Source organism: Copadichromis virginalis, linkage group LG7 (genome assembly GCF_057382275.1).
Source record: "Copadichromis virginalis isolate Kocher_CV1m ecotype Utaka linkage group LG7, C_Virginalis_male_GT1.1, whole genome shotgun sequence".
Taxonomy (NCBI): domain Eukaryota; kingdom Metazoa; phylum Chordata; class Actinopteri; order Cichliformes; family Cichlidae; genus Copadichromis; species Copadichromis virginalis.
Window position 1 is genome coordinate 67759001 of NC_140624.1, and position 13185 is coordinate 67772185.

Here is a 13185-nt window from a genome sequence, read left to right on the forward strand (position 1 = left end):
ATAGATACTGAATAAAGCACTGAAAAGGTTAAGATTGCAAGGAGGGATCCAAAAATAGTGGCAGTGCTGTAATCAGTCCAAACATGCATGAGGTGATTACTCTGAAGGGGAGATTGGACACATTTAAATCGACAGATTTCAGTTTATTTCGGGCCAGTTTCTGAAACCATAGTTGCTGCTGGCTTGTCCCACCATAACTCAAATCAGCTTTCAGTTCTTCTCCCTCGATTCTGATCATTTAGCTCCAAGCATGCCTTCTTTAGCTTTTTACGGTTCATTGAAGGCTGCCGATGTGGGTTTCTTTTACTGCTGTTTTAGAAGAATGGAGCCAGGGGGAAGGTGGCATTTAAAACGTCTATTAATGCATCACAAATGGATGCAGTCAGACAAAGTTAATGATAACTGGGCTGTATGTCTGTTTTAGAGGGCACAGTACAGTAACAACCAGAAACTTCTCTCTGTGTTTCATTTATTTATCTATTCTTTTCTAGACTTGGTGGTTCAGATCAGCATCAGCCAGCCCGGCCTGATAATCAAACCTGCCCGACACAGACACGGTTGCAGTAAATCACTCCACACCGAGCCTGAGTCAACAGTTTCTCTCGATGGCTCCCGGATACATTCAGCCTCAACGCTGTGTCATCCTCCCGGGGCTGATTGGCAGCCTCAGGATGACTGTGCTTGTGCAGAGCCCAAGGCCTCTAGAGATCCGATTAGAGATAGAGTCCCTCTGGTAACTTAATGTTCTGATGGAGTTAGGCTGCCTGAAAATGAAATAAAATGTGTTGCTGCTCAAATTTGCCAGAAACTACAAGAAAACTGGAAGATGTGGAAGTTACTGTCACCATAATGTGATATATTCATATAATTTTATCATATTAAGTTACAATTTGTAGTTGTTACATCATTAGTAATTAGCCAGTTTGGGTGAGTCACCGATAAAGATGCTGCTCTATCAAAGGAAAGGTCATTCTTTTTTCTGTATGCTAGGCGAGCCGTCCTTTTAGCACAGTTCAGGTTGGATGGTGACTAGAGATGGCACGATACCACTTTTTTATGTCCGATACTGATACCGATATCATAAATTTGGATATCTGCCGATACCGATATGAATCCGATATAGTGTGTTTTAATCAATAAAACTGTTTTTTTTTAAAATATCTTGCTGCATTTTGTATAAGTTCATACTCAAGTTTAAAACAACAACTACACTAAAGCTATTCTGTTATACCTGTATGCAAAAAAAAATATTTATAGTTCAGCAATACTGATCAATCTAATAAACTTAGACCTACACCATCCTCCCTATTCTGGTATTTTAAAGAGTACTTAGCGTAAATATTAAGCAACCTAACTAATAGGGTTCCAACTCCCAGCAACAACAAAAATAAATAAATAAAAAATAGGGAACCACCCCTCACGCTCCACCTCATGATGCTTAATCGACGTAATCAACCTTAATTTGATGCAGTGTGAAAAAAAATGCACAGAAATCAATTATTTTTCAAGAAATATTAAATAGATTCAACATCTTTCTTCAACAAAATTGCAGACTGCACAGATGGTACCTTCCCAAAGGAAAAAGTACTATAGCTTACTAGGGTATATATATATTAGACTTAATAGTTACTATATACAGTAATGGACTTCTATACATTTTACATCAAATTAAAACTTTGGGTGTCAGATAATTATTTATTAAAAGCTCGACATTTTAAATGAGAATAAGAAAGAAAAGTATGTCTTTGTGCCCCCTTTTCCCTGTTAATGCCCTATCGGCCCCCCTGGCTAAACTTTGCTAGATCCGCCCCTGCACAGTTACCAGCGTCAGCTACGTAGAAAAAGATCCTCGAGTAGAAAGTAATAATAAATAAATTCTAACAACAGCTGATCAAGCTTAAACGTGCTGCTGTTGTTCAGCCGCTGGTTTCCTCTTTCTGGTGCAAAGTGGGCCAAAAGCAAACTAGAGAGATGGACTCGCAACAGAAAAGCCGATCAGCTGATCGTTAAGCAGTTTCATGATTGAAGTAGCAGCAGGAGAGGCAGTCCAGGAATGCTTTACAAACATTCAGAGATGGACTTACACACTTGCTTTACTTCTCTCGGGGATAACTTTGTCGGAGATGAAATGCCGGGTTGCTAGCGAAGCTCCACATGCTATCCAGACCACCGACAGGTCCCGCATGCCACAGCTGCTCTATCACATACTGCTCCGACTGCTAACTTTCTGAGGTGAGTTACGGCGTGTTGCAAGTTTTGTGAGGTGCTTTCGTGATATTTAATGGATCGGATTACATTTTTTATTTTTCTCCGATATCCGATCCAGTAATTTAGGTCAGTATCGGACCGATACCGATACGTAATATCGGATCGGTCCATCTCTAATGGTGACAGCAGCTGATGCTGTTGTTAGGCGGCCCACGCTACATGTGTTTGTAGGTTACTGTATGGAAAGTGCTGGCAGAGATCTCAATCGATATAATTCAAATCAGTTTTACTGGTATATGCAACTGTTCTTGAATTTTAAGATAAAGGTCCAAAAATTAACAGCTCCTTATGAGCAAGAAAAACACCCTTTTAACAGGGAGCAACCTGTTAAAACCAGGCTCGGGGAGGGAGGGCCACCAAAGACACAGTGTGGAAGAAAGCCTGAGCTTAATAAGGCTTTATAAAGACACAGAGAGAAACATTTGAGTGAAGAAGAAACACCCAGTGCATCATGGGATGCCCCCAGCAGCCTAGACCTATTGTAGCATAACTAACGGAGAATTCAGCATCACCTGATCCAGCCCTAACTTTATGCAGGTGTAAATAAATATATTTTGAAATAAACTGACACTTTTTCCTCATAAAATGACAGTTTTCTATTAATGCATGCTGGCTGTATCCTTGTAAGGACTTTACATTATAATATAAAGCACCTTGAGGTGACTTGTTGTGATTTGGTGCTATATAAAGAAAACAGAACTGAATTGACGGGTCAGTTTAAGATTGATAACGGTTATCATTGCTCCATGTTTCACCAGTAACTAGTTTTTAGAAGTCTGGTTAAACCAAGCTGTCAGGCAGCTGCTGCTGATTACATCAAAATGGCGAGTGTGGCAAAAGTTTTGACCCCAATACATTAAAAAAACGAATTTTTACTATAATCAAAACCATCTGTTTCATTCTGGACTGTATCGTAAGGGTCTCCATGAAGCTGGACAAAAAGGAATTCTTGAGTATTCAGAAATTAATCAGTTTGGTTATAAAAAAAAGTTTATAAAGACCGTCTCACCCTGATTCCAAGCTCCACATTTTCTCCACCATAAATTTCCATGCCCTCATCAAGCAGGCCAATCTCTTCAAAGTATTTCCTGTCGACCACAAAGCAGCCAATCAGAGCAGGGCTCCTAGAATGAGAGGAAAGAGAAAAGGTCACAGAAAAATGAAGCTTGCTTTATATTAAAGTGAATGCACTGTCATTTGGCCCTTTAAAAAATATAATGCAAAGCCTTCTCCTCTACCCACATACAACAGCTATGTCCTAATCCACAATTAGCCTCATACTGGGGCTAATTGTGGGGATCAAGCCCCCTGCAGATCTATTTTTCAAGTACACTGCACATTCGCTGCTCTAAACATAGTCCTTAGTCTTGCTTGAAAACCCAAGCAGTGCATTATACTCACAAATGATGCAGCTGTCAAAATGATGCCTTCACCTAACACAACTACTTCAGGACATTTTGTGGAAATTCAGGCGGGAAGAGTACACAAATCTTTCATCAACATCAAACTGAACCAACAGGGGTGAAAAATAACTCCTATTAGTATTCATGCTGTCAGTCGCACACATCTCTTCTTATCAATATGAAATACAGCAGCGCAGCAAAAACAGCTTGTTTGGGTGAATTTTGCATCCCAGTGGATACACAGTGGCAAACAGCCAGAAACCAAAAAAAGACCCCCCCCCCGGCTTTCAACACATTCTTTTTCATACAACATTCAGTTAAAGAGTTGTTTTTATTTTGCAGCCTATAGCGTACAGCAAATACTGAGCTATGGAGTTCTCATTATCAATCTGCAGTGGTGCTAAATGTGAGGTGCAGAGTTCCTTTCACTGGAACTAAGAGCTGAGCCCCCGCACCGTAATCCCCCCTCCACCAAACTTTACACACACTTGTGCAGTCAGAAAAGTACCGTTGCCCTGGCAACCGCCAGATCCAGACTGGTCCGTCGAACTGCCAGACGAAGGAGCGCGATTGGTCACTCCAGAGACATGTCTGCACTGTTCTGTATTTCACTGCATTTTAGTAGTAGTATCCATTATCGCATTCAAAGGTGGATTTTCTGAAGCTCGGCGGAACAATGTGCGTCCGAACACTGCCTCTCACAGACCGTAACTCATCATCTTCTGATAACTAGGAAGAGCACAATACGCATGTTTACTTAAGAAATTAGATACCGATTTAACAAAACTGCTCTGAAAGCCATTAAGCGGTAACAATACTCTCAAGCGGTCCTCCCGAGCAAATCCAGCAGCAATCTGCACTTGAACAAAAGTGCTTAAGAAGATAGAGAAATAAATAATTGGGCCCATTTATCTTCCTCCATTACAATATTGAGCAGGATACATCCTCTTGTTTTTCTCCAAATCTATAAACACTGTATTATTGATTTACTTGCCATAAACCTCAACTACAGACATGTTATCCTCTTTGCACGTATTGGTGAGCAGGCAATTCTGCTGTCATTACTGGGCTGTTTGTCTGTACTGGTCTCTGGTGTGCGTAAGCAATCTTTCTCCGTTATATTGGCAACACTTTCCTGGCCACTGAAGATCATTCTTTGTGGGTATGCATGGTGACTGTGCGTGGTGTTCAGGACATCAAATAAGCAGACATAAAATGCACCTGCTCTCCTTCTTAAATGTTAACTGTAACGGCCCACCGAGACCGTTTTTATGTCTTACACTTAATTTGCTCTGTAGCTGTATTGCTTCCCGCGGGTTTTATACGGGTTACAATACTGACACTACACTAAGCAGAATTTACATGCGTAATTATTCATGGGGATTAGTGTTGGAGAAATTATAATGTAAAAATAATGAGCTTAGTAAGTGATCTTATCAACCCTACTTCAATATGCTTCAAGTCAAATGATTAATAATTAATACATTCTTGGACTTCTTTCACATAAAGAGGTTCCTTTTAATAAAATAAAACCATTTCTTTTTCCCCCCTCATATTTTTTTTTACATTATCGAGCCTCAGAGCTCATCTCCCGTTTACCTGATAGGCGCCGTGTTGTTGTGCTGCGTCCACCAGGACTTTGGCGGGTTGAGGTATCTGCACCACAGCTCCCAGTCGAAGCCCTGAGCAGACAGAGGGTATTCCTCGATCTCAAAGGTGTCATACTTGATGTTGTCAAATGAAGGCAAGACCACCCGGGTCCGGTCCTCCTTTATTCGCTGCAGAATAGGCTCCGCCCTGCAGGATGATAAAGTACAGATAGGAATGTGTTTATAAAGACAAAAGCAAATTATTGAAGAGATCGGTCTTACGCTGCGAGCTGCAGGGATTAACGTGGTCTCTCCCATCATCTCACATCATGTTGTGAGGAGAATCAACACCATAAAGTATAGATTACTGGAAAAACAGTCTTTGTAGATGTGGTTTCATCACATTTTGACTCTGCATCAGCTACAAGCAGAGCTGTGCTAAGCCTGTCCGAACCTATGTCTTCCCCACCCAATGCACACATCTCCTGTGGTGTGCACAACCACACTGAGTTCTGTACCGCACAGGATGTGGCACTGGGCACTGCTCTCGTCGTTCACTGCTAACGGGGGAAGTTTCTTCTGATCTGAGGTCATATTAGAAAGAACCGAGTAGCAAGGCAGGACAGGCAGGGTGTTTGTGGCTCCTGAGAGGGGTGAGAGGCTCATGTGTATTGGCGTGCTTCCCGATGCAGTGAGGGGGCGACTGGTGGCACCAGCTAAACCACCAGCTGGAGCGATTGGCACACGCATAATGGGGTCGGTGTGCCCACCAGCAGACACATCCATTTGTGCAGATTTGACAGGGAAGCACTGCTGCCCAGCTCCCAGGCAGGGACGTTAGGGGCCCAAAGGTTGTCTGTGAATACCCCACAAAGCTGTGGTGGGTCTTGAGTTAACTGCACAAAGCGATGCTAAGAGAGGTGTGTAGTGGAACCTGGGGGCACAAAATGCTTGTCCGGCTGTATTTGTAAGACCTGCGACTGATTGGCGACCTTTCTTTGTCTTTTCTGATTGACTGCAGGACAAGAAGGAAGAGCCTGCTGCTGTGCTGCTTTATCAACTACTCCCCCTGGAGGATCATGTGATAGTGTTATCTTGTTTTTTCTAATATTCCTGTGCAGCTTTCTGTTGAGCGAGGAGGAGTGAGCAAGCTTTCTAATAAGCTTTGATTCTTTTCCTCTAAAGAGACGTTTAGTGAAGAAATTACATTTTGTTCCAGTAGATATTTGTTTTACTCATTCATTATTTCACTTTGCTTTTACTTCTGTGCGGGTGTTGATTCTTTTGGTGTGCACATACTCTGTAGCAGCCTTTTTATTAAATGTATTTCTTTTAAAAAAAGACGGAAAGCTTTTGTTGAGCAATCATCTTAAAGCCGATACATGTGGTTCAGAACTAATTTGTGTGCTATTAATTTGGTCACAGTTGCTTCATTATGCATCTTTTTGTCATGTACAAATACAGTCATCTCAAAGACAGGATAATAAACTTCAGGTAACTGATCTAACATCCAAGACTGGACCCTAAAAATTCTGACTGCTCTAAATGTCCCTAAAGGATGGAAAAACAAACAGCACAAGACACAAAATGTTCACCTTGAATCATGTTTGAATTTTTGAGCCTTATTTGCCTCTTTGCTTTGTTTTGATTAAATAAATATAAAAGACAGTTTTTGTGGTCCTTTTTGTCTTTATTGAGCCTAAATCTCATTGGTGTATTTTCACAGTTTATGTTCCTGATTCTGCTCTGATTGGGCGGAGCAACCAAGTAATTTTATCCAGCTTTTATTTAGTTCAAAGCTCTGTTTCAGCAGTGTCATTATCTCCAAGTACCAAAATGCAAATGAAGAAGTCAAAAGAAAACAGAAAAGTCAAAAGGCCCCAGACACTGGCAGAGGAAACAGCCTAAATTATTCCTCTTCTATCTTATATTTGTCATGAATATTACTGATGCTGCCTGCTGTCAGCTGAAGATTCTTTGCCCTTAAGAACTTTATAACCCGGCTGCGTGTTCGGGTTTGTTTGTTTTTGAAATTTGCATTTTAACAGTAGAGAAATAAAAAGTTCTTTAAACTGAATTTGAAGCCTAAAAAAGTCAAACATGTATTAAATATCACACGAATGAGTCTGTCTGGGAAAAAAGAATGTGATAAAACAATCTGGGGAATTGTCAGTTCAAGCTGGGAAATGAGACGGCCGTCTTGACTGGATCAGGAAGGTCATCCCGCTGGAGAGCAGCGAGCACAGAGCTGAATCAAGGACTGAAGGAGTGCAGCTGAAGGCTCATCAGAGACAGCAGAATCAGTGGAAGCAGTAAGGTGGTGTCTGGAATATGAAGTCCTTGAGAGATCCGATTCCATCCTACTTAGCCTTGTAAGCCATTCCAGAGCTGAGAATTGAATCGGAGAGTGAGTACAGGAAGTGGCTGGAAAATTCAGCGTTGGGGGGCTGAAGAGAGTCCAAAGAGTCCAACCAGAGCCAGGACTACAAATGAAGTCCTTGATCAAGTAATATGCAATTCAGCGGATGTTGACCACAAGGCTACGGGGCTGTGGTGGGATGATAACTTTGGCAAGTGGGACAGCTCTTAAGATTCATGGGGGGATGTTGGCAGCCTGGGCAGTGATCACACACAGAGGGAAAGAGCACTGCTGTTGAAAAGCTGAGCAGATCACAAGATGTCCTGCTGCAGATAACGTCTGTCCCCAAGCAGAGATGCTGTTTGTCTATTTTTAACTCTTCGGCATTCAAACCTCGGACATTTTGTGACATTTCTTTGTTAATTATGTGGTTCTTCCAGGAAACAGAGTAGGTTTGTGATATAAAAAAGAAAAGTTGAAAGATTGCAAAGCAGACATTTAAAAATGTTCCTGTTTTAAAAGACGATTTTTATTCATATTTAGTGAAACAGGATTTAAATCAAAGTGGGTTGCAAAGCAGCTTGCAGAAAAACAGTCCTTCTCTCAAAAGCAGGGCATAATTTTTTTTAGCAGGTATCTGTACTTGTTGTCTCTTTTCAGCCATTAAGGTGGACCTTTAGGGTTCCAACGTTCTCTTGTTTTTAAACCTGAGACACTTTTTAAGGAGTCATGTTTGACTGTATGAGCAGAACCCCGGACTGCCGCTTAAAGGTGTGAGCTGTGTCAGTTTAAAACACCCTGCATAACTGGATGGTCCATCTTCAAACTCATTCAGAGCAGACAGGCAGGAAGAATTCAGCACTGACATTTCTGATGAAGTGTGTGAAAAATGTTTGGAAAACAGAGTCTCTTAAAATGCTAGGCATATTCTGAGTCGTCCACTGATTGCACTTCTCTGCCACTAGATTACATAAAATATTCAAAGGGATTTCACCTCTGTGCATAAAATGTTTGACGAAGGCAGGAACTCTTTTAGTTTAATAGATTACAGACTTTCTGAGGTTAAAGTGAAGGATTAATATGAAGCTCAGGTTGTCTCCCTATCCACAATGAAGAAGTCTGCTACACTCCAGGAACATGGGACATCCCAAACGTTTGTCACGAGGCTCAAGGATTTAAGAAATATACCACAATCAGAAAAAAAGCAGATACAATGAGTCAAGCCATTTACCTGACAATGACAACAAAGTTAAAATGATTGGTTAATGGTCTAATCGAGCAACAGTATTCTAAGGTAATACCTTTCAAATATGATGTAATACAGTAATTTCTCCTTAATGTCAGAAAACACCAGCGTTCTTAAATGTTAGATTTTCTTTTAATTTACAGTGGCTTGCAAAAGTATTCGGCCCCCTTGAACTTTTCCACATTTTGTCACATTACAGCCACAAACATGAATCAATTTTATTGATTTGCAGTTATTTATTTGTAAAAAATGTTTGGTATCATGTATGATTTTCGTTCCACTTCTCACGTGTGCACCACTTTGTGTTGGTCTTTCATGTGGAATTCCAATAAAATTGATTCATGTTTGTGGCTGTAATGTGACAAAATGTGGAAAAGTTCAAGGGGGCCGAATACTTTTGCAAGCCACTGTACATATTTTTGTATATCTCTACCTTTCTTTCCAAAAATCTAGAAAACAGATGTTTGAAAAAAAGTTTTTAATAGTCTTATCGAAAGTTCTTAAAGTTTAAGCATTATCAATATTAGCTTTAATTTCACGATCACTGTGTCACCAGCAAAATCTGAGAAGAACTGTTTTCTGACTCAAAATGAGATCTTTGCAAAATTGTGTGCTTGCTGTATCTCTGTCTTATCTAACAAAGCTGGGCACTCGGTTAATGCTAATGAGGCAGAACCTTACTGATCCTTTTGTGTTATTATTGATGTGAAGAAGACAAAGGCTGAGTGGAATGAGAAAAATCAGAGCCTTGCCTCTTCAATTTGTGGACTGCTAGAGGCTGTCATCTAAATGCAAACTACCACTGGCAGTTCCACGAGGGAGAAAACATAAACCTGGCACTGTGGCTCACAGTCATGCATGTTTGATCAGTTCAGGCCCACAGATGTATACGATAATAACATCAGAAATTCCCAGCATTAGAGAAGGGGGTGGGGGTGGGGGGCTCTTTCATCCTGCACTCTGATTGTTCTTGGGCGGTAAACCTCGCCTATGGCTGAGTTTTTTTTTCATCCGCTCGCACATATAAACACAGCGAGCCCACACAGATAAGCCTGGAATCTTGATATAGGGGGAAATCTGGGATCCACCTAATTAGTGAGACCTTCACATCAAAGAAAGGTAAAGGCTGGAGTGTTCACACGGGGAAGCACCACGTCAGCTGAGAGAAAATTATTCTCTCACAGCTGAATATTAAAACATGTAAGGTGCATCATCCTCTTCATGCAACTCATTCATTTAGCTGCAGATCTCCAGATAGATTAACCCCAGCCTCCGTGAACTGCAATTAGTTAATATATCTACAAATTTATGGCAAATAAATTAGTTATATTTGAACAACATATTAGCCAGGAGCAAGTGATTTAAAAAGATCCGTTTTAGAAAAAAAAGAAGTGTCTAATAAAATAACTTCACTTTCTGTGTTTGACATTTTTAACTTCATTTAATTTTTTGTAAACAATAAAAATTCAGAAAATAACTTTTTTTGTGTTGTCAAATGAAGATGAAGTTCCATCTTATGTTAATGGAGCAGCAGGTGTGCCATTACGTCATCTCTCAGCATAGACTGAGCTTTGAACTACAGTACTAACAGGGATGAGAAAGAGATACAGGGAGTGCAGAATTATTAGGCAAATGAGTATTTTGTCCACATCATCCTCTTCATGCATGTTGTCTTACTCCAAGCTGTATAGGCTCGAAAGCCTACTACCAATTAAGCATATTAGGTGATGTGCATCTCTGTAATGAGAAGGGGTGTGGTCTAATGACATCAACACCCTATATCAGGTGTGCATAATTATTAGGCAACGTCCTTTCCTTTGGCAAAATGGGTCAAAAGAAGGACTTGACAGGCTCAGAAAAGTCAAAAATAGTGAGATATCTTGCAGAGGGATGCAGCAGTCTCAAAATTGCAAAGCTTCTGAAGCGTGATCATCGAACAATCAAGCGTTTCATTCAAAATAGTCAACAGGGTCGCAAGAAGCGTGTGGAAAAACCAAGGCGCAAAATAACTGCCCATGAACTGAGAAAAGTCAAGCGTGCAGCTGCCAAGATGCCACTTGCCACCAGTTTGGCCATATTTCAGAGCTGCAACATCACTGGAGTGCCCAAAAGCACAAGGTGTGCAATACTCAGAGACATGGCCAAGGTAAGAAAGGCTGAAAGACGACCACCACTGAACAAGACACGCAAGCTGAAACGTCAAGACTGGGCCAAGAAATATCTCAAGACTGATTTTTCTAAGGTTTTATGGACTGATGAAATGAGAGTGAGTCTTGATGGGCCAGATGGATGGGCCCGTGGCTGGATTGGTAAAGGGCAGAGAGCTCCAGTCCGACTCAGACGCCAGCAAGGTGGAGGTGGAGTACTGGTTTGGGCTGGTATCATCAAAGATGAGCTTGTGGGGCCTTTTCGGGTTGAGGATGGAGTCAAGCTCAACTCCCAGTCCTACTGCCAGTTTCTGGAAGACACCTTCTTCAAGCAGTGGTACAGGAAGAAGTCTGCATCCTTCAAGAAAAACATGATTTTCATGCAGGACAATGCTCCATCACACGCGTCCAAGTACTCCACAGCGTGGCTGCAAGAAAGGGTATAAAAGAAGAAAAACTAATGACATGGCCTCCTTGTTCACCTGATCTGAACCCCATTGAGAACCTGTGGTCCATCATCAAATGTGAGATTTACAAGGAGGGAAAACAGTACACCTCTCTGAACAGTGTCTGGGAGGCTGTGGTTGCTGCTGCACGCAATGTTGATGGTGAACAGATCAAAACACTGACAGGATCCATGGATGGCAGGCTTTTGAGTGTCCTTGCAAAGAAAGGTGGCTATATTGGTCGCTGATTTGTTTTGTTTTGTTTTTGAATGTCAGAAATGTATATTTGTGAATGTGGAGATGTTATATTGGTTTCACTGGTAAAAAGAAATCATTGAAATGGGTATATATTTGTTTTTTGTTAAGTTGCCTAATAATTATGCACAGTAATAGTCACCTGCACACACAGATATCCCCTTAAAATAGCTCAAACTAAAAACAAACTAAAAACTACTTCCAAAAACATTCAGCTTTGATATTAATGAGTTTTTTGGGTTCATTGAGAACATGGTTGTTGTTCAATAATAAAATTATTCCTCAAAAATATAACTTGCCTAATAATTCTGCACTCCCTGTATTCCTCCCATATTGGACATAAATTGTTAAATTCAGAATTTATCTTAAAATCCTTTTTACATACAAATTCTTGAATAATAGGTCGTATCTGAACGGGAGGCAGATCCTTCAGTTTTCAGGCCCCTCTTCTGTGGAACCAGCTTCCAGTTTGGATTCAGGAGACAGACACTATCTCTACTTTTAAGATTAGGCTTCAAAATTTCCTTTTTGCTAAAGCATTTAGGCTACGTTCACTCTGCAGGTCTTAATGCTCAATTCCGATTTTTTGATCAAATCCCATTTTTTTGTCTGCTCGTTCACACTACAATTAAAATGCGACAGCAAACGCGCTCTAGTGTGAACGCTCAAAGCGGCCCACATGCGCAAAAGAAGACGTCACACACAACGCACTGTTTAGACCCAGAGCAACAGTATTGTTTGACTGATGGCCCTTAATATAAAGACTTCAGACTTTATATTTCCCAATTTTTGCTTTAAGTTATTTTGTTATTTACATAATAATGTGAATAACCTAGAGCTGGGCGATAGAACGATAACGATATGTATCGCGATATAACTTTTTCTCGATAGAAAAATTAAACTATTGCGATAGACCTCGCCGCTCTTGTCCTCTTTAAAAAAAAAAAAAAAAAAAAAAAAAGAACAGCCAATCCAAATTACGTAGCGCAGAGCCGAACCAATCACAGGAAGAGCCATAGAAGTTCCGTAGTGTGAAGGTATTTCGGCTATTTCAAGTCTGACAAAAAACAGAGTAGCGTGCACTGTAAATTGTGCCGAAAGCAAGTCTGGAAATACAATAAACTGGTGCATGCGCTACGTCCACACGTACCCGGGTATTTTTGAAAACGCAGATTTTTCTATGTGTTTGCACCTTTCGTCCACACGTAAACGGCGTTTTTGGTCACTGAAAACGAAGATTTTTGAAAACTCAGTTTTTGCATTTACGTGTGGACTAGAAAAACGGAGAAAACGCAGCGTCAAAGGTGTGCGCATTTTTTGACGTCACACTGTGCGCCACGTTATTGTTTCGGTGAAATGAATTTCTACAATACTGTTACTGTTAATTCTACTCTCTGCAGTGTTTAAATGCTTACATATACACACAGTTACTGTCCCTCCACACATACGACTCGGTTCTGCTTCTATGCCCC

At 40.8% G+C, this 13185-nt stretch overlaps 1 protein-coding gene across 2 annotated transcripts in view; it reads right to left on the bottom strand.

The window, feature by feature from the left end:
* LOC146706705 (polypeptide N-acetylgalactosaminyltransferase 18-like) overlaps nucleotides 1-13185 on the bottom strand; it is a 194890-nt gene that overhangs the window by 53642 nt on the left and 128063 nt on the right. For both annotated transcript variants that reach the window (XM_085464923.1, XM_085464925.1), the window contains exons 5-6: nucleotides 5271-5468; nucleotides 3278-3392 (exon numbers count right to left, since the gene is read on the bottom strand). In XM_085464923.1, coding sequence (XP_085321049.1) covers nucleotides 3278-3392; nucleotides 5271-5468 — 313 coding nt within the window. The remainder of the gene's footprint in view (nucleotides 1-3277; nucleotides 3393-5270; nucleotides 5469-13185) is intronic.